Raw genomic sequence first — 24495 nt, forward strand, 5'->3', positions numbered from 1 at the left:
AGCTAGAGACGTCCAAGTAGTATAAACTATTCATCATGACCCCCATATCACCTCCAACCAAGGACTTAAATTTGGATTTACTTACTATCATTATTATTATTATTGCAAAATACTAATAACTATTAACTTAATAGTTATTACTAACTACCAAGGTATTATTTACTTATTGACCTACTATAAATTCATAATATGTGTTTATAACTTTTTATAATTATATTATTTACCCATATGTAAATAGTAAACTATTAACACTATTATTAACGAATTATTATTAATAACTTATTAATTACTTATTAACTTATTATAACATAAGTTTATAACTTTATATGATTACTTAAGTTGCTCATTTACCCATGTGTAAATTATCATTCTAATAATCTTTTCCTCATTTAATTTAATAAATAAGTTATTAATTAATTTTATTTTGATTTCTCATTTGCAGAATTTTATATTAAAATCTTTCATTAATTTAACACCTAATCATTGTAGCCTTGTAGGAAAGTGAAACTATTTGGCAAAATGTCTAAAGGAAGAGAAATAAGATCCAACATGGGAACATGGGAATCCAATGTCGAGCTTTAAGAATGACTTTATTTACAAATATTGTGGTACATAGATGAAGAGTGGTAGAGCAACTCTATTAAAGATGCACTTGGAAAATTAAGATTCACAACATAATATAAAATGTTGTGACCAAGTACCTCCAAGAGTAAAACAAGAAATGAGAATTGTCTTAAAAAGAAAAATAATAATTAAACCAAGGAAAGTAGAAAGAATGGAAGAAATTAAAAATTAACTGCATGGAAATTTAATGCAACCTTTAGAAATTTATAAAGAGAATGATGCTAATGACATTGTGTACCCCTCTGACATTTCTCTCGTTTTGCCTATTTTGATGCATTGGATGCTCGGCAATATGTAGATCTCTCATAGGGAGAAATGTTAGAAAGGTACACAATGTCATTAACATCATCATTTTCATCAATTTCTAAAGGTTGCATTAAATTTCCATGCTATTCATTTTTATTTCCTCCATTTTTTTACTTTTTTGGTTTAATTATTGTTTTTCTTTCTAAGAAAATTCTCATTTCTTGTTTTATTTCATGAGTTACTTTGTCACAAAATTTTATATTATGTTATGAATCATTATTTTCCAAATGCATCTTTAGTCGAGTTGCTCCACCACTTTTTATCTATGTACCACAATATTTGCAAATAAAGTCATTCTTAACACCCAATATTGGATACCCATGTTCCTATGTTGGATCTTGTTTTCTTCCTTCAAACATTTTGTCAAATAGTTCCACCTCGTACAAGGCTGCAATGATTATGTGTTAACTTAATGAATAGTTTTAAAAGAAAATTGTGCAAATGCTAAATCAAAATAAAATTAATAAATAACATAAATATTAAGTTAAATGAGGTAAATATTATTAGAATAATAATTTATATGTGGGTAATTTATGTAATCATATAAAGTTATAGACTAATGTTATAATAGATTAATAAGTTATTTATAGTAAATTAGTAATAGTAATGATAATTTACTATTTACATACGGTTAAATAGGTAATTGACATAATCATAACAAGTTATAGACTCATATTATTAATTTACAGTAAGTTAATAAGTAATTAATAACTTAATAATAATAAATCAATAATTTACACATGGATAAATATGTAATTGGTATTATAAAATAATTACTAATTTACTAATCATTAGATCCCAATTCCAATTACCCCATTACTTTTGGTAGTTGACTTAAGTAAGTTAATAAGCGAATAATGAATTATAGATAAATTAGTCAAATAAGTGAAATAACTTATGATAATAATAAGTTTATTAGTAAACTAGTAAATTACTTTAATTCTATTTAGTTACTATGGTTAGGGGGTAAAGTGAGAGCTTAATTGGGATTTGGAATTTAAGTAGGGGCACAAGTAAATAGGTGGCTTGAGAAGGTAGATTTTAACTTAACTTGCTTTATTTTTTTGAGTTTTTTATGAAAATATTTTAATTAAAATAAAATAAACACAATTGTAGGGTAGTTGGTCGAATAATTATTCAAATAAGCGCAACCAACTTTCTAATAGTCGGTTTAAGCCAAAATCACCTATTGAAAAGTCGGTTTTAGTTCAACTGAATTTGGTTCCCTACCCTTGTCAGCACTTGTCATGTCAACAAAGAGAACCAACTTTTGGAAAGTCAGTTCTCATTAAAAAAAAATTGCATCAAATTCAGGGTCAGCACTGTGTCATGTCAACAAAAAAAATCGACTTTCCAAAAGTCGGTTATGCCAATGCATGCATCTATGTACTCTCATTTTATGTTTTGATATTTTTCATTGAAATTTTTATTTTGATATTTTTACTTGAAATTTTCGCTATAATTTTGTTCCTATATCTTTATCTGTTTTAGATTTATTGAGAAATAGAAAAATTAAATAAATATATTCTAAAAAGGGCTAAAAGGAAATTATAAAAGATGAGTTAATTTTTTATTTTTACAATATTTATAGGAAAGAGAAAAATAATAATAAGCAGTTTTGATACTATTTGTTCGTGCAAATAATTTTTAGTTTTTTAAATAATTACAAAAAATGGCACCTTATTTTATTTTTAAAAAATATATATATATTTATATATATATATATATATAGTTGAAAAATATTCTTTCTTTAATTTTGTAGAATTTTAATTCTTATTGTATGGGTGTGTGGAATTTGGATTTTGGACTTTAACTTGCAGGACTTATGTATATAGTTCTTTTTTTCTAAATCCACACAAATCCATATTCAAATCTGACAATGAGTGTTCTCGGGATGAGAAAAACCTACAAGTGATTTAAAGATTCAAATCGATCCATATTTTCTTCATTATTGTCCGCCTATCTTGAATACTCTAGTTTCCTATATTTCATTGGTCTAAATAAGATTTTATAGGGAAAAACACTTTGTATGATTAACTTGACAATAAGTATTTGAGAAGTCTAATTTTGGAAAAAGAAAGTTTATAATAGAGAGAGAGAGAGAGAGAGAGAGGGTGATAATTTTTAGTTGTTTCTAAAAATAAATACTACTTCTCCACAACTTTTAAGTTTAATGGAACGAGCTTTCTTAAAAGACAGACTAATTTAATCCAACCAAAAAAAAAACACAACAATTGTCCACTGAGTCTTATAATATTACTTTGTATAAATATATATGTGTAGGATATGAAATGTTGATGTTGATCTGGCAAGTTTTGGAGTGCATTGAGAGCATTAATAATTTCTTTCTAATGTCCAATGGGCTATTGGAAAGATTATAAGTCCAAGAGTGGACGATTTTCAGTCTTTCTAGTACTTCTGAAATCTCTGAAGAACACCCTAGCAGCTTCAATTCATATTCACTCCCAATAAATCCCCTTATTTAAATTTTCCAAAGTTCTGATGACAAACACTTTGGCGGCCTATTATTCTGCAAGGTGTTGTGAGATTGTGAGCTCCTAGGCCAACTTATGCTAGTACATGAAAAAACCTTGTTAACTAACTTTCCAAAGGTCGATTATATTCCCATGCATGCAATACACCAATTCACGTAAACTGAAACCGACTATTGGAAAGACTGAAACCAACTATCGAAAAGATGGTTTTGATTGAATGTTGGAAGATTGTTACATCATTCTTCGTTTACTTTCTCACTAGTTTAACTACAAAAAAGGATGGATATTATATTTATAAGTTAGGAAAGATGTGCCAAATCAACAATTTTTAATCCAACAAAAGGGTGATAATTTGTAGTTGTTGCTAAAAATAAATACTACTTCTCCACAACTTTCAAGTTTAATGAAACGAGCTTTCTTAAAAGATAGACTAATTTAATCCAACTAAAAAAATAACACAACAGTTGTCTGTTGAGAGTCTTATAATATTACTTTGCATAATGAAAAGGGTATGAAATGTTGATGTCAATTGGGCAAGTGTTGGAGTGCATTGGGAGCATTAATAATTTTTTGCTAATGTCCAATGGGCTCTTTGAAATATTATAAGTCCAAGAGTACACAATTTTCAATCTTTCCAGTACTTCTGAAATCTCTAATGAACACCGTAGCAGCTTGAATTCATATTCACTCCCTGTAAATCCCCTTATTTAAATTTTCCAAAGTTCTAATGACAAACACTTCAGCAGCCCATTATTTTGCTATATTTTTTTTATTGTATGTCTGTATTCCTAAGTATAAATGTAGGTTTGCTGAATGCTTACAAGTATATGTAATGAAGTTAAAATGCAGAAATAAAGGAACGGCTTCCCTTTTATTAATGTGGAATAAAAGAACATACACACTGTAAGAAATATATATATATATAGATATACAATCATGTTCCAAAAATATATACAATCATGTCCCACAAGGTGGGCGTCTCCTCTGTCTCTACGGCCGCACACTTGGTTGCTTATGCTCTGTGGGCACATCGTCCGTCACCGTCTCCCACATCCATTTGCATCCTTGTTAACATGGGATGTCCCCAGGATTTGTTGCTGCAAGAGGGCATCATCCTCCGACATTTGAACGAACAGATTGAACGAGATCGGTGATGAAACTGAGAAGTGCTGGTATCACTCATGTCCAGGTAGATTGGGGGTGGGTATCACGAAATGGATTGCGGTGGTTCTAATACATATGGTATACTGCTAGATGCCCCATATAGATCCTATGAGCCCTACATAGAAGTATATGGCCTTTGCGACCACAAAGTAGAAGCCTCAACATGCCAGGAGGGGACGTATGTGCGGGTATAAACTGCTCCGCTGCTTGTATTGTATAATCATCAATCCCTTGATTGAACTATGGTAGCTGGGTTGGTGCTCAACCATGTCCTCGAGCGTGTTCCCCCCCCCCCCCCCCCACACCTCTAGCAAGGCCTAGCATAACCTCTCTTATGTGGCGCCTGCTCAACAACTGCGGCATCATCGTCGACTGCAGCAATCATCTGCATCATCATCGTCAGTAGTGGCAGCCCTATAAACTGACTTCCAAGCCTCCTCTGCCATGATATTCATATAAATCGCTGCCCTCGATCTAGCTATACAGTCTGGTACATAGTCAGATAGTTGAATGTCCCCCATCATCTGCTCTTGTAACAAAATTTCATAATAACGTTAATGAGTTATTGAAAATAGTTGTATGTTAATCATATGCATTGAATAATTTATTCACTCACCACTGTCATATGCAGACCGACGGTCCTACTGTGCAGCGAACAGTGATTGTGGTGACTCGAAAAATAGGAATAATAAGAAAAACAAAGGAAAAGAAGGAATTTTGTTTAGTGTCGACCAAACCGTTGACGGTTTGGTCGGGGAGCAAAAAATCGTCAACGGTTTTGTAATTACTACGGCACGGTTAAGGGTAAAATGGTGAAAAGGTTTGGCTAAAAGTCAAACCGTCGACGGTTTCAGGAAAACTGTCGACGGTTTTGTTTGGCAGTAGCTTGAATATAAAGCATCATGCAGCTCATTTTATTAAGGAAAATCAAATCTCTCTTTTAGGGGTGCGACTCTCCTTCCTTCTCTCCTCGATTTCTCGCCTGATTTCAGCCCGAATCAGCTAATAAACGTGATTTCGGGATTCCAGCAGCGATTCTCTATAGTTTAACTAGAGTAATTTTGTGAATCGAGCATTTCAGGCATCACTCCAAAACCAAGACAAGGAGGTTATTTTTAAAAGTTTAGTTAGTTATTGGTAATATATGAGCCTAGGTATGTTGAATGGTTGTTATTCTGGCGTTGAGTTGATTGAATTAGGTTTTATGGATATAGGCTTTGTGCGGATGCCACAGGCATAGTATTGGATTCCCTGCAAGCATAGTTCTAGGAAACAGGTAAGGGGATAGATTATGTCAGGTATTTGCAGAAAGTTTACCGTTTAAAATATAGTATTTGATTCAGAAATTGTATATATGAATTAATGTAAGTTTTTGGGAAATCTAATGATTGAACTGAGAAAACCCTGGAAACAAATTTATTGTTATTTTTCAAAAAAATATAATCTTCCCAAACAGTCAACATATTATAGAATAGCACTCACTTGTGTGGCAGGATTATAAATACTTTATTGCAGATATTAGCATGTCAAATTATTTTATGGTTACAAAGAACAAACATTTTTTTATAACAAATATTTAGAAAATCTATAAGCAGTACAAAATTTATGATATTTTCAGTATATTGTGATAATTCAGCCGGTCAAGATGCCGTGATAATTCAGCTGGCCCAGATGCCGTGATAATTTAGTCGGCCCAGATGTCGTGATATTTCAGCCAACTCAGATGCCGTGATATTTCAGTCGGCCTAGATGTCGTGACTAGATATATTTATAACAGTTTATTCTGAAACATTATTATGACATATTTTACACAGAACCATGAAACAGTTATATTATACTTATTTATGAAATGTACTATATGATAGCAGACCCCGGGTGGCTTAGTTTAGTTTCAGAGTACGGTACCATAGCTATCAGTTCAGATTAGTGCCACCACACGTCTTAGATAGAGTGTCGGTGTATGGATAGTCGATTGAGCCCAGTGTAGCGGAGTGCCCCCCTGGCAGTCTGAACTAGGCTGGGCAGGCCAATCGTACTTACAGACGAGTCAAATTCGTCTTAGCATGGTAGGCCAACCATTGCTAGGTCCCACCTACGAGCTGCACAACCCAATCATGTGGGGGTAATACACGATATCAGCTAGCTATCCATCCAAGGAAAAATTTCAGTATTATACAGATATAGCAGATGATTTATATGCTTACAGAAATTTTAGCATTACACAGTTATAGCAGACGATTTATATGCATACAGAAATTTTAGTATTATACAGATATAGTAGACGATTTATATGCATACAGAAAATTTCAGTATTATACAGATATAGCAAACGATTTATATGCATACAGAAATTTCTTACGACACAGTATGTTTATGTCAAAATACGATTTCTTCAGACTTATACAGAACATATTTTTCCCTGACTTATCAGTACAGTAAATTATATTACAATTAATTATGTACAATATACGTTTATAACACAATAGAACTCATGTGCCACACACTGATGCTAATCTATCCCACCTACTGAGAGGTGTCTCACCCTAGAATTCAAACATTTCAGGAAACCCAAACAGACGAGCAGAGCAAGCTCCGAGATAGAGGAGGTTTTAGCACTGCCCTGGCTGCAGGGTAAGTGTTTGAGTTGGAAGAGGAATTTTTTGTGAGTCCTTAGAATATTTCTATGGATTTTGGGGATGTATATGTATAATTATGAAGTTAGTAGGACTCTGGTATTGTGTATAAGGTTCAGGTATATCATGTTTTCCGCTGCACAGTTGATATGTATTTATGAACAGGTGTATCCCCAGAACCCCACTTTGGGTCCGGGTTGATTTTGTTTACAGTTTGTGGTATAAGAGTTTATTAAGTAAAATGGAAAAAAAAATATAGCCAGAATTTTCGGGGTGTTACAGTGATGGACCAATACCACTGACTGTATCCATCCTTGGCCCCTCAAAGGGGTAGGCCTAGGGAGGTAAATCTTGGTCAATGTGTGAACAACATGGTCAAATCGTAGCTGCCACATCTCGAAGGAACGATTGTAGTATGTAAATAGTCAGTGTTATAGTGGTCACGGAGATTTGCGTAATTACCATTTGGGTCATACACTGTGTGAGGTGGACGGGGGATTAACTGCCTCAGCCCGAGCTGCCGCAAGACTCTGTCTGAAAGGTGCCACTCCAGAATCTGAAAATAGATCAATGGAGTGTGAATAAGCCAGACTCCTACTCCACTTAAGCAGATATGCGGTAGTGCCGCCCAGATATCCGTCATATACGGCATCCATATAAATTGCCAAAAAACGATACATATAAGAACAATATTCAATATTAACTAATGACATCTTACAATAAAAATGTTAATAAAGATGTATCATGTATTACCTGATCCTCACGTTATCATGTCAATAAATGACATTCCTTTTCCAATAATTTGTCGCCATATTGATGGATTTACACATTTATCCTTTGCAACTATGTATCATCGAAAGTCGTTAACACAATTTGACCACAATTCTTAATCTATTCATGTAAAACCACAAGTTTGACTCTCAATTTCAAGAACTATCTTCAAGGTCACCTTCACTTATGATTATCACATAGAAATGAAACAAATTCCCTTAGAAACTCACAAATTGCAAGAATAAAACCTGATTTTTTTTGCTGGCAATGACATTTCTAAAATTTCGTATGAAATTATCATGCTTGCTTGCTTTATATCGTGTTTGCAATCAAAATATCATGGAGAAAACTAGAAATATCTTGGCTGGAGCAATTTCTTGCAAGACTGGAAAATACAAAACAAAATGGCTAGGTTCCTCATGCACGTTGCTAGCATGTGGGGCGCTTGAGCCTCCCGCAAGGGTCCTCCAGTGATGAGAGTTTAGGAGAAGGTAGATCAGCGGGTGGGGATTATATGTAATGGCGGTGGTGATGTGATAAGAAAAATACAGTAAGTTGGGGATTTTGAAGGATTGTCTGCTAGGAGATGTTTGGCCAGCGTGTGGGGCTTCACCAGCAGTTGGGAAGTGATGAAATTTTAGAGGAAAGAGTTTCAGAGGGTTCTGTCTCTGACATTATGCTGGTGCTCCAAAATTTTGTCTGGAAATTAGGGTTTTGAAATCAAGGGGCAGAACTATAGTTTTTCGAGAAGTTGCAGGTGGTTTTTCTTTTTTCTTGAGATCTAGGACTGGTTATTGATGTAGAACAGAGATAGAAAATCAGAAATAGAGAGTGATAGAAATTTTAAAAAATGAAGAAGAGAAAAGAAGAAAACAATGGAAGAAGGGAGAACAGAAGAAAACATCAAGACAAAACAGAGAATTAGAATAAAAAAGAGAGTTCGGATCAGGAAATAGGACAAGGGAAGAGAACTAAGAGAAGTAGGGGAATTATGGGGAGAGAAATGGAAGAAGATGAGAAGAACAGAAGGAAAGGAGGAGAATTACAGAAGTACAAAGAGAGACTTAGAAAGGCAAATTACATATTAGAACTTTGATGGCAGCAGAGAGTTGGAGAGAGAATAGAGAAGATGGTTTTAAAACTTGGACCAGTGGTTGACTCGGTAAAGTCACTGCGTTGGTCAAACCAATCAGACTTGGGTTAGCTGGTGGTGGAACCAGTTCACATATTTATCGATAATATTACACTAATCTAAAATATATTTTTAAAATATTAGTCATAATCTTCAAATAGTCAATTGCAATATATATTTAATTACTAATAACAATTTAAATAAAATTTTGTATATTTTTTATTCAAAAAAATTCTTGGAACTTAATTGTTAATAATAACTATTATTAATATTTGTCAAATAAAAATACTAAAAGGTAAAAGAAGATTTTGATTGAATTAAAATGATAAAAGTTAAATTTTTGTGTGCAAATATAAGTTACCTTTTCTGTGATGCACTATTATAGCATGTGCAAACTATTTATTTATTATATATGGCATGTGCAAACCACAGGGGATGTTTTATTCAGTGTAACTCCCTCTCTTCTTCTACCTCAGGTCGCAATTTCGAGTCTTCTCTCTCTCATAAACGTGTCCTTATTTTTTTCAAATAAAGAGACAGGTTGATCCACCTATGAACCCCGACTTAGACCGAGTCATACCAGTTTCAACTAGGTTGGCTGATTCAACCCCAATTCTCTTCAAAATTGAATTTAGGGAGGTAAGCGGATAAGGAAAATGGGGGATTGAAGTGGAAGAACAGAGATCGATCTGGGGCTTTGATACCAAATGCTTGCGGGGCAATATCAAGGATCTACAACCATGAGAAAATGTAGAAGAGAAAGGAAGAAGAATTGGCAAGTGGAAAGAGGAGATACAAGGGGGAAATTTCATGTTAACTTCTTAATTTAAATTCATCAACAAATCTTCTTTTACATGGTTTTCACCCTCTATTTATAAGAAAGCCACTAACACACGAAATTACACATATACCCCTAAAACTACATGAATTTACAACATGCCCCTAAAATAAACAAGCCCCCACATAATCCTACAATTAACTATTAATTAAACCCAACAATTTTTTGGCCTGATTCTTCTGAATTATTTTCCAACAAGGATCTTCCCAAGGTCTTGCTTCTTGTCCTTTTACAACATAATCAAATTTCTTACTAATATGCCTTGCGTCAAATTGTTGGTTGACTGAATTTTGACATAATAAGTGTACAATAACAACAACAACAACTAGCCTTAAGTTCCACTATGCAAGGTCAACTACATGAATCCTTTTCTGCTAATTCACTCAATCGAGAGCATTTTCATGTACTAGCTTAGGGGCTATTAAATCCTTTCTCACTATCTCATTCTAAGTTATTTGGATCTACCCCCACCCCTTTTAATATCAAAGACAATGACTCACTCCTCCTCACACATGCACTACTAGGCTTGTGTTTCAATTGCCCAAACCATCTAAGCTGCCCTTACCTTGTCTTTGATCGGTGCCATGCGTAGTTATTGCGTATATACTTGTTCTTTAATTTATCTTTTAATTTTATACCACTCATCCACCTTAACATTCACATTTCTACAACTTTTACTTTTTGTACATGTTTCTTAGTTGCCCAACATTCTGATCCATAAAATTTGGATAGTCTTATAGCCATCTTATAGAAATTTCCTTTTAGTTTTAAAGGTATTCTATGATCACACAACACGCCCGACACTAGGGTAGAGCAATCAGTCAATACGGTGAATTAACCGAATTCACCGAAGAAAGTTGGTTTACCAAAAAGCCTAACCGGACTGAAGTGAGGGACTTAACCAAACCCTCAGCAGACCGAATTTCAATTCATGTAATTCGGTTAACTGAAGTTATCTGATTCAGAATTGCCAAATGGCAATTGCCAAAGGCCCAAAAACATGACAAATGCCTTACCTTCAACTCTTTAAGGCTTCAAGCTTCAAACTTCAGTTTTTAATCTTCTAATAGTAAATCAGCAATGCAGGTGGAGGGAGGAGGATGACGATCAATGAGGTGGATGTCCTAGAGGATCATGACTCAAACTCAGAGGATGGTGAATTGGTGATTCAATTTTCAACTCTAGAGGATGGCGAATATATGATGGAGATCAAAGGATCACAAGAATCAAACTAATGAAGGGAATTTGAGACTGATTCGAATGAATCGCTGAAGAAGGAGGTTGAAGTCTTGAAAGACTCAAGGGTTAGGTTTTTCCAAATGACATAGAGGATAAGGGCCAAGGGAGAGGGGGAGTTAGGACTTGGAGATTGGGGTTGGGGCCTAGGGGCTAGGGGTGTTTTCCCTGGAAGGACCCAAGCCCAAGGAAATAAAAATTAAATTATGAAAATATATTTTGTATTCTATTATATATTATTTCAGTCGGTTAATTCAATTAACTAAACCAAGAATTGCATCACCCAAAGTGATCACCGAAAACCAATGTTTTCATGAAACTCTGACCAAATCGACCGAATTGAATATATTCCCCAAACCTTCTTCACCGAACTTTGTCAGTTCGGTTAGTTAATTCGGTTTTAATTGAACAATGCTCATGCCTACCTAGCACAATTCTCCATTTTAGTCAACTTGGTTTAACTCTATGTAATACATTCTCTTCAATTCCTCCTTCCACTTGCATAATAGATCCAATATATTGAAATCTACTACTACTATTAATTTTTTAATTATCAAGTTTAATCGTCTCTCCAATACTCCTCCTTATCAAGTTTAATTATAAAACCTTAATGTACACTCATTGTGATTGGCAATTCTCTAAATTCCCCTCCTACAGTCCTCACGCTAGTCATTACTCTATTATAGATATCCTTAATGACCTCAATATATCTATTGCATATCCCTTCTTTTCTGAAACCCACCAAAGAACCCTAAATACTTTATCATAGGCTTTCTCTAGGTCAATAAAAACCATTTGCAAGTCCCTCTTTTGTTTCCCTAAATTTTTTCATTAACCTTTTTAAAAGATAAATAACTTTTGTTGTCGATCTCCCTGACAAAACCTAATTGATTCTCTGAAACCCTTGCTTCTAAACGTATTCTTTATTCAATTACCCTTTCCCCATAGTTTCATCATATGACTCAAAATTTTAATTCCGCGATAGTTATTACAATTTTGAATATCTCCTTTGTTTTTGTATAAAGGTATTAACATGCATCTCCACCATTCCTATGGCATTTTCTTGGTTTTTATAATAATGTTGAATGGATTAGTTAACCATGTACTTCATTTATCCCCCTAAACATTTCAAACTTCAATTGGTATGTTATTTGTTCCTATAGATTTCCCATTTTTCATTTTTTTGAAAGTCATCTTTACTTCAAGGACTCTAATTTTGCGAATAGATTTCCTATTTTTTGTCTTTTCCTTGTTTGTCACTTCCAAGTTCTAGCTTTCAATTTGGTTTTCATTAAATATCTTATCAGAATATCTCCTCCACCTTTGTTTTATGTCTTCTTCTTTAATTAATTAAGACATTATCATTTTCATTGTTTATACATTTTACGTTACCAAAATCTTTGCATTTTCTTTCTCTAGCCCTAGCAAGTTTATAAATGTCTCTTTCTCCTTCTTTTGTATCTGGTATAGTATAAAGTATCATGAGCTCTATGTTTAGCTTCAATAATGGCCTTTTTTTGTATTTTTTCTTGCCTCTTTATACTTTTCAAAAAGGTTTTCTATATTACTATTACTTTGCCATGCTTTATACCAGTTTCTTTTTTTCTTAATGGCTTTTTGGACTTCTTGATCGGACCATCAACTTTCTTCACTGCCCAAGTATCTTCCTTTGAACTCACCTAAAATCTATTTTTCCATCTTTATGATAGGGTTAGTCATTCTATTCCAAATAGTGTTCGCATCTACCCTATACCCAATTTTCCAATCACAATTTTTGACATAATGAGTGCATGAGACCAAATTATTTTTATCCCATTTTGCTGCATGCACTCTGCTTGGTCAATTAGCAACTGTAATTTGCAGATCAACAGGACAAAAAACAGGGATAGAAGCCTTCCTATTGAGGAGTCACATTCACAAAGTTCTGGCGCTAATTTGATCTTTCAACATCCATTCATTGGCATGCATAACAAATCCAGATAATAATTAACAGAAACATGCAGGAACTGTATGAGTTTAATATTTGATGTTTCTCTTCTTGTTTCATCAACTTTTTGACATTTTTTTCACAGGCTATTCTTGCCAGCAATTATTCTCAGGGAAATTATGGACAAGCACGCCAAGTAATTTATAGGGTTCTACAGGTTAATTTATCCTTGCCTTTATAGTGTCTATGCGAGTTGGTTTCCAACTTCTGCAGAAAAATATTTATTCTTTCATTTGGGTTACATGCAGATTGGTTTAATTACTGGAAGTGCTTTGGGTGTTATATTGCTGCTCGGTTTTGGAGCATTTTCTAGCTTATTTAGCACAGATGTGGAAGTTTTGAAAATTGCCAGGTCTGGTGTCTGGGTAAGAAACTACTTCCTGAATTTGATCTTTCTATCTGAAAGCCTTTTACCTTTCTTTTGGATCCCAAGAATGATTTTAGGAGTAACAATGGCTGATGTAGCTGCCCACAGGGATGATGAATGCATACTCAATGCTCAGGCACATGCAAGGGATGCATAATTATTGGGTTATGCATAAAGCAGATTGTTAGAATAGCAGCAGGTTATTGCCTAGGGTATTCATGTTTTACCATGTGTGGGCATATTTTTTGTCATAAGGATTGATGCTACTAAAATTAAGCAGATCAATGTAGATGAAAACTCTCTTCGATGTGGGGCTCAAATGTCTCCAAACAACAACCTGCAAAGCAAAACCACACCAGAAGGGGGTCCGCCAATGGCCCTCCGATGCATTAGTCGGTCAAAAGGTCTCACATATTGTTTGTATTCAAAGAGTTGGAATGATTTCTGTATCTTTCTTCCAGCCTTCCCTGCCTTTTTGTTTGGATGTCCATTACACCTTTTGTAACTTCCCTCATAATAAGCATATTTAATCCAATCAAATGATATACTGGATTTCATTACTAGGGGTGTACCGACTTCCTAGTAAATGTTTCCACTGTGGACAACTGGGCCAGATGATCAGTTCAGCCTGAGTTGTATAGTTCAACCGACTTGGTTGACATAGCACCTCACATGCCGATTGAGTGAGATGGCCGCTCGGATATCTGATCTGGATGATGCAGCACCTCGTCAACATTTACTCCCTATCAAGGATAGATTTATAGAATAGAAATAAGATCTGCAATATGCGATAGATGCTCACTGGATGATAGCTTTTTCTCCTCAATTATCCAGCAGCTTCTTCTATTCTTCTTCTTCTGACCCTATTCTGATTGGTCATGGGCTAATCAACTAGGTTTCTCAGGTTTGTAACATGGTATCAGAGCACTAAAGTTATTCAAACTTGATTGATGTCCTACTCCTAGTTTCTTAGCCTCTTGGGTCTTCTTTCTTTCTATTTCTTCCCTAGCAATTCTTAAATCAGTTTTAAAAGCTTGATATAGGTTGTTGGTTTTCTTTCTTTTTATCTCTTCCTAGACAATTCTTAGGCCAGGTGTTAAAACTTGATATACATTCTTGGCCCACAACCCCAACAGCTTAAGCTTTTAGGTAAGGTGGTAATCTAACCTAGTATCAAAGCTGGTTGTTGGGAGGTCTTGGTTCTAATCTTGTTGCCGCATTTATTCTGTGTTTAAAAATTATTGGATTTCCCTCTAATGGGTGTTATTTATCACTTGTTGATCTCTCCACGAGCTATTGGGCTGCACGTGCAGCGGAATATTAAAGTTTTATATACATTGTTGGCCCACACCTATTGCTTACGCTTTAAAGTGGTAATCTAACATCAGAAATCCATTTGGTAGAGTTATTTAGCTGTTGACACTCAATTAAGCCCTCTCTTTCTCTCTCTAAACACACTTTGGACTCCCTTCCACCATCAGAATACTTTCACTTGCCACAATCCACGCTTGTGCTTCTTGGGAATTGTCTTGTTATCCACCCTTTTTCTATCTCTTCCTAAGTGATTCTTAATTCTTATCACAATCTCAAAATTTTAGAGAACTTTTTTAAAATTTTGAATGGAATTTCCTTTAATTTCAAATTTGAGATTAAAACTCCAATTTGCAATTTCTCTTTTAATTTATCATTTTTTTTTTGGGAACTAGAGATTATTACAAGAAGGATACAAATAGCTTAAATGCATATAATTACCTCTTTGCCCTAGATTGTAGAATTGATCAATGTTGAGCTTGCTTGTGCATAATAACTAAATTAATTTTTGATTATATTATGTTTGTGTTCTTGTAAGAGGTCAAGATTGGCATTGATATGGCAGGGTTTTTACCAATCCTAGTTTTGGGATGATTTAGAAAGTTTTGGCTTGGTGGGCTCAAATTAGGGTTCACTAAAGGTAGTCCTCACTTGTTAGCCTTTTCTTAGGCTGCTCAAGTGTCCGCCTATCATTCTTGACATTTGTTTCCATTTATTTTCCCATATCCTAACCACGTGTCATATCTTTTTTTCATTAATCGAGTCATGCACGTGACATGGTAGTCTATTATTGAAGGATGTCATCTTGAGGTGTTGTATAAATTGTATTTGCATAGCGGAATTTTGAATCAATCAAATGCAGCAATCAATGATAAATCAAGAGAACAACACAACCACGCAGTATGTATGAAAGTAATAGAAACAACACAAGGAATTACGTGGTTCGACACCGCCTACATCCACAGGAGCAATTGGCAAAAAATTTTACTATTTGGTGTCAAAGACACTTACAACACTTGCAACATGACAAATACATTAAGAACAATGTATATGTAAAGTTCCCGGAGGCTTTCCCTCCAAACCCCAACCAACTTAACGTCCCTCTTTCAAAATTCAAAAATCTACGCTGGGTTCCAGAGCCAAACCGTCGACAGATTGGGCCAAACCATCGATGGTTTCAGACAGAATGTAATTTTCCTGAAATCAAGTGTCAAATTGTCGACGGTTTCCCTACTGCTCCCCAACACTTTGATTTTTCACCATTTTCTCACCTTGTACATGCATCCCATTCAATATATGAGCCACATATCACAACAATCTCCACCTTGGCGAGTATACGCCCCTTAGGAGAAATCGAAAACATAGCCCGTTGCTCCACCTTGACCTTGGGACGTTAGGTTGGGACCGTCTCCCTTCTAGCAACTAGAGACATGAAACAAGTCAAAGCAATGCTTGAATTTTTCAGTGGTATCCGGCTTTGTCAAGATATCTGCTACATTCTGAGATGTGTGAACTTTCTCAAGTACAAGTTTACCTGAAGAAATTAACTCCCGAATCTTGTGGAACCTTACATCTATATGTTTGGTTCTAGCATGATACACTTGATTTTTCGCCAAATAGATGGCACTCTGACTATCACAACGCAGCACAAATCCACCTTTTTGTATACCCAGCTCCTTAACTAAACCAGTAAGTCATAACGCTTCCTTTGCAGCTTCGGTGACTACCATATATTCAGACTCAGTTGTAGACAATGCCAGCAAGGATTGTACCATGAACCTCCAACAAAATAGGTCCTCCCATAAGGGTGAATACATAACCCGTTGTAGACCTTCTATCATTCAGCATCAACAAACCCCACAACTGATGGACCATCCTGTTGCTTGCCGAACATGATAATATACTTAGAAGTACCTTGTAAGCATTTGAAAATCCATTTAACGGCTTCGCCATGCTGTCTACCTGGATTAGAAAGAAACTTACCCCACTTACTGCATGTGCCAAGTCTAATCTTGTTCATGGCATACATTAAACTCCCCACAGCACTAGCATAGGGGACCTTTGACATGTCCTGGATTTCATCATCCGTCCTTGGGCATTCAGGGGTAGACAATTTAAAGTGATTCGCTAGAGTGTACATATCGGTTTAGCATCAACCATGCTGAACTTTTCCAAATACTTCTCCACATAACCTCCCTGTGAGAACCCCAACCTCCCTACAATTCTGTCCCGACGAATCTCCATCCCAAGTATCTTCTTGGCTGCGCCAAGATCCTTCATGTCAAACTCTTTATGCAACAAATTTTCAATTGATTTACCTCAATTATGTCCTTCGCAGCTATTAGCATGTCATCAACATAAAACAATAAGAAAATGAGAGAACCGTCATCAAGATCTTTCACATACACGCAGCAATCATACTCACACCTCCTGCAGCCTGTCCTGATCATATAGGAATCAAACCGTTTGTACCATTGCCTCGGAGACTATTTCAACCCATAAAAAGACTTCTTCAATTTGCAAAGTGCTCTTGCCCGAGTTGACTAAATCCCTCTGGTTGTACCATATAGATCTGCTCCTCCAAGTCAACATGGAGAGATGTTGTCTTCACGTCTATTTGTTTCAAAAGTAGGTCATAATGAGCCACTAATACCAACACTACCCTAATGGAAGTATGTTGGACTACAGGTGAGAAGATTTCATCATTATCTACTCCCTTCTTCTGTGAGTACCCCTTTGCCACTAATCGTGCCTTGAATTTCTCTCCTTCCTTTTCAGAAATTACCTCCTTCTTCCTATATACCCATTTGCAGTCATCTGGAAGTTCCGCCAAATCTCAAGTCTGATTCTTATGCAATGACTCCATTTCCTCAATCATAGTACCCATTCACCTAATTTTCTCCTGGTCGTGCACTGCCTTTTGAAAAGTAGCCGGATCTTTGCAACTGGTAATGAAAGCATAAGATACCAAATCATCAAATCCATACAATTGGGTTATTCATCATTTGTTTATTTCTCCATGTACAATTGGGCTGAATGTGTGGGAGAGTGTAAAGGCTTCATATACATTGTTGGCCAATGGCCTAAAGTGAGGATCTAGCACTTCTTATCCTGTAGAGGACTGTGAGTGCTCCTTGTGTGTGCACTACTGTTGATGTGATTGTGGCTGGTTTTTTGGACTTCCAGCATGGCTTTCTTCATGTCTTCAAGTATTCTCAGGCTGCTGAGGTTTTTCTGGTTGCTGTTGTGCTGGTGTGATGCTTCTTGTTGGTGGTTTCCTCATCCCTGTGCGTCCTCCCAGATTGTAGTTGCTGGTTTGTGACAGCTGCTGTTTTGTTGTGGTCATGGCTGATACCTTTGTCTTTGTGATGACTCCAAAGTAATTTGTGTTGTATTGTGTGCTTTGAGATGTAAGTGATTTGTTCACAACCTGTTTTTTGGCCTGGTGTGTTGTTCCTGCTGGTCTGGTACTTTGTTTTCAACTAAGTTCTCAATGAGGATTGGCAGATTCTGATTGTTTTTCTTCAGTATCCTGTGTGTTTTGTTTTTGTTTTTCGAGGGCCTGTCATTCTGGCGCTACCAGAAAAAAGAAAAACTCTGCTTATAATATAAATGTGCAAATCACAGCCCTCAAGTTAACTAGCTGTTCCAAATTTGTAAAACTCAAGTAATCAAGGTGTACAATGCAAAAGGCTAGTTTAAATATTAGTTTTCACTCTCCTTCCCCAGGCTCAAAAAATTATCAAAGCAAGACAAAATAGAATAATTTCTTACTTATGTTGTTTTCTAATACATGGAACCAAGAATTGCTGCCAATGTGAGGTTTCATGGGACTGCCAATTTGGGATGATATTCACAAGAGTCTCTCTCAAAAATAAGAATTAGGCTCGTATCTTTGACCTGCATAAGAAAGTCTTCAAGTTTGATCCAGATAATAGGTCTATCAATTATTGCTACAGCACTCTAAAGGATATATGGGAGGAATTAATCTCTACCAACCAATAAGTATTGATGTTGAGATGATTAAGAAGCAACAAGCAGATTTGTTTTGGTGCCTTGTGGTTGAGTTCCAAAGTTCAAATGATCCATGATTAGATTCTTGCTAGAGAATCCATACCCCTTTGCCCTTTTCCATGCCATCCAATTTTTTTTGTTTTGTCAAAACCTTTATCAAGAAAGAAGACCACCAAAAATAAATAAATAAATAAAACTGAGACTGAATTTTTTTTTTTCAGTTTTAATTTAATATGCTTCATATGCTTTTTTTTGCATATTCATCTTGCAATTAGATATTGATAATTTTACATTGAAATTAAATTTTTGCAGTTTGTTGCTGGATCCCAACCAATTAATGCTGTTGCATTTGTAATTGATGGACTTTACTATGGGGTTTCAGACTTTGGATTTGCTGCCTACTCCATGGTACTTATCTGTAATTACCATTTCCATTTTTAGTATATCACATATTCTTCCTCATCTTGTTTGTGATTACCAGTTTCTAGTTGGATTGATCTCTTCAGTGTTCCTGCTTCTGGCTGCTCCGGTATATGGTTTGGTTGGAGTCTGGACTGGATTGTTCCTCTTCATGACATTGCGTGTAGCAGCAGGGATTTGGAGGTAACAAATTTCTTTTCTTACGGGACAAATTCTATTGTTCTTGTTAGATTACCACTATACCTACAAGCATAAGCTGTTAGGTTGTGGGCCAACTGTGTATATCAAGCTTAACAGTTCTATAATTAATTAATGGCATAATAAGCTTCTAAATGCTGAATAATAGACTATGGCACCAAATCTTTTTGACGAACACCCGTTTCTTGGTGAACATATTTCTAAATTTTGCTTAATCACATCTCTTAATTTTTTGTTTTTAAAAATCTCGTTAGTGTGTTAATTTTGGTATGTTTAGGACTATAAGGTGGCTTACTTTTCAGCTATGAACTAGCCATAATGCATTTTGGGCCTTTTCATTTTCCTCTTTTTAGGTTAAGGTAGTAGAACATGTAGTAAATTTAGAGGTCATAGTCTGCAGCAGTGGTAAAAGGTCTTCGGGTGTTAATCATAAGCGTGCTTGCAGGAGCAGCCCCCTAATGCAAAGAATGCTGGGGTGAGGATCATATTGGATATCTTCCTGAAAAAACTAGTTGGCAAGACCAGCATGCTGGACAGCTCTTAAAGAATAAAACTACCTGTAGTCGCTTATAGTTAGTTATATGCAAGTTGTCGAGGACTTTGGTGTTTAGGGTTTATGTAAGGAAAAAGGAATTTGGTTATTATTGGAAGAATTATAGGATCATTGGTAATGGTTTGAGGTTATATATGGTTTAGAATATGAGCGAAAAGTTTTGTTGAATGATCAAGAGAGAGGTGTATTTCAGAAGGAATTTGGATAAAAGAGGAACAACTATCTTTTTCAAATGTTAGGGTATTTCATTTTTTCGTGTTTCTGCCTGAACAGGTTTTGGACTTCAGATGCCTAAGGAATTTTTTTATAAATTTTTCTTTAACCACCTTACTCGTGATCCAAATGGGGTTCAGTTTCCTTTGCACATCGAATTCTCCAACTAAAACCATGGCCTTTTCTTGCTCTACATCTTAATAGGATAAATTTTAATGATCTGCTTCAAAATTAGAAGACCGTATAAATTTTTTTCCTAATGTGTATGCCCTTTGTTTCCAAAATGATGGGTAACACTAAATGCACACTTGGTCCTTGTTCCTTCTCCTGGCACATGTGTAATAGTTTTTTTTTTGTTTTTTTTTATTTGGCATTTCTGGAAAACAATTAGTGTTTTACTTGTCTTTGGGAAGTTTTTCTTCATTTTCTTCCCCCTATTTTAGAAGTTTAAAGGTATTGTTGCTTTAAAAGAAGGGAAGATTCTCAAGTCTTGTGCTACTATTGTTGTGGCGCATTTGTCTGGAGCAGAACAATAGAATCTTTTACAGGTGAAGAGTTGCATGCAACTTTAAACATATGAAGGATAGTATTAAATGCAAGCCAGCCATCCCATTAGGGTTTGAAGTACAAGACCAATTAAATCTCCTCTAAATATTAGATACTTTTATTCAACATTTATCACCAGTGTAAATCAAAAGGTAATTATGGATTGAAGGTTCAGCTAAAGATTTGTGCAAAGTGTAGGGATGAAACTGATGCAATTGACAGTGTGGGGGGTAAATTGAGATGCATCCCAAGTAAAACAACCAATTGTACTGCAACCCCAACATAAAGCCATATAATGAAGCTTTTTGAAAGATCCGTCAAAGATTAGGACAGGAAACGAGGTTATACAGAAAATGTTTGCCATATGCTAAGAAAGATGAAAAAGTTCGATAAAATGAAGAGGATTGGCATATAGTTAATATTGAATTTGGAGAAGAATTATGATAGGGCACCTAGGCAGGTTTTGTGGTAGGTTCTAGAAAAGATGGGAGCTATAGTGATAATGATTATATAGCAATGACCTACTAATAAGATTATAGAAGAGAAACTAGGAAATTTTCAATCACATTTACATCAATTGTCGGCTTTGAATCTTTTACTTCCTTGCTTGGATGAACTCAAACTCAACTAGACATATTCAAGTCGCAGTTTCATAATATATATTGTTTGTGGACAGTGTTGTCCTGATACATGAAACTAGAGGAGGATTAGAATCTAGGTTAGAACTTTGGAATCCTAAGTTTCACAATAAATGGAAGTAAGAAAGAAAACATGAAGTATGCATTAGAGAAAAAAAAAACGTAAGGGAGTGAAGAGAAAAGATTAAAATTACTTTTGTTAGGCACCTTTAAAATAGAAATGAATTATCTTTTGTTAGGCACCTTTAAAATAGAAATGAATTTTGTTGGACAAAAACAGAGCAGCTATGTTATCTGTGCATTGCTCAAATTAGGAAACAACATAGATAAAATAAGTGTAATGAAAATGAAATCGTTAAAATGGATGAACAGTAAAACTCTGAAAGCCATATTACATTCATTATAAGTTTGGAGCAGCACTTGTCAAATATAAGATAAAGGAAAAGTCCTCTACTGTTTTTGAAATTGTTCACAGAAATGAGAACACTGGAATTGTGTTTGGTTGAGGTTGATCCAAGTGGCAGTTTGTTGATAAAATAGTAATAATAATATCATTATTATTATTATTATCATAATTAATCTTATTATTAAAAAAATGGATTATAGCCCACACATATGTTCATGCATAACCTTAAAATCATTTTTTGTGAACCTGTACTTTTTAGGAGTGTTTTTTAATATGTTTTTGAAAACAATTTTTTACAAACATTTAGTGAATGTAAATTTTGTCGTGGTCTTTGTGTCCTGTGGTTCACAATACAGAAAAATGTATTAGAAACCTTAACCAAAGAGGCCCATAGTCACCAATAACATAGACCAAATAGAATACTGATGAAAAGTATGAAAGTAGGAAGAGGCGTAGTTGGGAAATTTGGAACAAAATAAGAGAAAAAGATTTTATGTTGCATCAACTTTTGTAGGATATGCCTTAGATAGCAAAACTGCAGAAATGGGTTCATATAATTGACCTCATGGCAGAAAACATCCCCTGCAGTAGTAAACAACCCCAAAATTACCAAAATACCCATGAGTGTGGAAATTTCAGATTAATCAAGATCAAACAATGCTAGGACCTAGTAAATTATGATGCCTGATATAGGATCCATCGGTAGAAACTGAATTGGCTTTGAATGTGTTAAGGGAAGCCTTTATCAGTGCTTTTATATTTTTGCTAGTTTTGTGTATTAGCTAATTGGGAGGTGTATAGCATTGGCAAACTTGGGCTAGGGGCTTGCTTTTTATTTTTTTGGAATCTAATGCACCCACAACTTTGAGAATATTAAACTGCTTTTTCTACCTAAACGTTTGTAAGAAGCATGTGCGCATGTTTCAGGTTGGGCACAAAAAATGGACCATGGAAAGTGATTTGGTCTAAGATGGAGCACAAAAATGACTGAGTTTTGGATGGAAAAATGTTTTGCCTGCTGATGATGGTGGATGCCGTTGGGTTTGCGAGGCATTACAAGAGGAAGTACTTCAGACATCAATGATCAATTGAGCAGTCAATGCTTTACATCAGGTGTTTGTCCAGTGATTTGCACCCATAGCTATTTTCCTAATAAGTCATTTGTTCAAAGTAACTTTGAGCAGCTAAGCAATCGGAGATCATGACAGCTTTTGTGCGAACAAATGGAGAGTAACGTTTATCTAGTACAAAGGTATGCGATTGTCTTCCATGAGGTTCCCAAATCTTATGTTGGAATTGCCTCGTGTAAACTGCAAAAATGGTGCTTAGATGGTCCGAGGATCAGGAATTAGGACTCTAATATATGTACATTTCATGTTGGGTCACACCCATTTCACCGCAAAATGTATATGTGAGATTCGCAAAAACATAAAATCAACCCCCCCCCCCCCCCCCCCCCCCCCATGCACAGAACCTTTCTTCCTCTGTATGGAAAAGGATTCTTCTTGGGTGTAATTGGATTTTTTATTTTTATTTTTTTGTTTTTTTCAGAAAGGCTTTGTATGCTCTGGAAGATTTTCTATTGTCTTTACTGCAACTTTTGGTGCTTGCCTGTATGAATGAGTTTGAACTTTTTCTGATGCTCTTATGAAATATACCAATTTGCGAGGAGAGAGAATGCCAAAGGAAATGAACAGGATGCAATTTAGAGGACCCAACATTACAAGCTTTGAAGCGCTTTGATGGTTCTAGAGACTCCACATAATATGACGAAACTAAACTCGGCTTAGAAATTTTAAGATTGAACTTAAATCTATCTTATTATCTCAAACGACTCTCTAATTAGTACTTGAAATTCAAGTTTATTTGACTAAGTTTAATTTGATTATGAAATAATAGGACAAAAGACCTTAGGTTTAACAAAAAAACAATGACATTTCCTAAAATTTTAAAAATTTTAGGAATCTCTTTCGAGTTTCAAGAATTTCAGGGATTTCCCTTGAATTTTGTCAAAAAGACACAAATATCTCTAGTATTTAATAAAAAGATAAATTCTTTTAAGAGAGATTTATGTCTATTTAGCAAACATCGAGTGAAGCATGTTATATTTTTTAAATCTCAATTTTTTAAATCTCAAGGAACGTCTCTATCTTTTTGTCAAACCTACAATGCCTAAATAATATTATATATATATATATATATATATATATATATATAATACATCAGCAGGGAAACAAAAAACAAAAAATATAATGCTGTATTTCTTTGTTATAGGAATGAGTGGAGGGGGGTGGGGAGGCTGGTTTGCGGTTTTTGCTAAAAGCGGGGATCTTATTATTTTATGTGCTCGCAAACAATCAATTCAATAAGACCACAAGACTTGAAAAATCAGTGGACTAAACCATTAAGATATTTTTTCTCACAATTCTACTTAGAATCTGTTGAAATATAAATGAGATTATGTAAATTAAATTTATTAATTTTATTATTATTTGTTGAATGCCCATTTGCAGTTGTTGATTAATTGAATATGTATGGTCACTGTTTTATTAATTTGTTTGCTGCTAACCTGAACCCAACTCATCTAAGTGAAACTCATCAACTACCTGACCCAAATTTCGCACCCTTCGGCATCAATAATTA

The 24495-nt window shown here is 35.0% G+C and overlaps 1 protein-coding gene across 4 annotated transcripts in view; it reads left to right on the forward strand.

Annotated features, from left to right (window-relative positions):
• Positions 1–23272, forward strand: part of LOC131168161 (protein DETOXIFICATION 44, chloroplastic) — a 62526-nt gene extending 39254 nt beyond the window's left edge. For 2 of the 4 annotated variants that reach the window (XM_058127420.1, XM_058127421.1), the window contains exons 9-13: positions 13272–13343; positions 13435–13551; positions 19191–19286; positions 19360–19481; positions 22780–23272. In XM_058127420.1, coding sequence (XP_057983403.1) covers positions 13272–13343; positions 13435–13551; positions 19191–19286; positions 19360–19481; positions 22780–22843 — 471 coding nt within the window. In that variant the 3' untranslated portion in view covers positions 22844–23272. Of the gene's footprint in view, positions 1–13271; positions 13344–13434; positions 13552–19190; positions 19287–19359; positions 19484–22779 lie in introns of those variants that run through there. The other 2 variants (XM_058127422.1, XM_058127423.1) reach the window with 2 other exon arrangements.
• Positions 23273–24495: the final 1223 nt, after the last annotated feature.

This window comes from Malania oleifera, chromosome 11 (assembly GCF_029873635.1).
Source record: "Malania oleifera isolate guangnan ecotype guangnan chromosome 11, ASM2987363v1, whole genome shotgun sequence".
NCBI lineage: Eukaryota > Viridiplantae > Streptophyta > Magnoliopsida > Santalales > Ximeniaceae > Malania > Malania oleifera.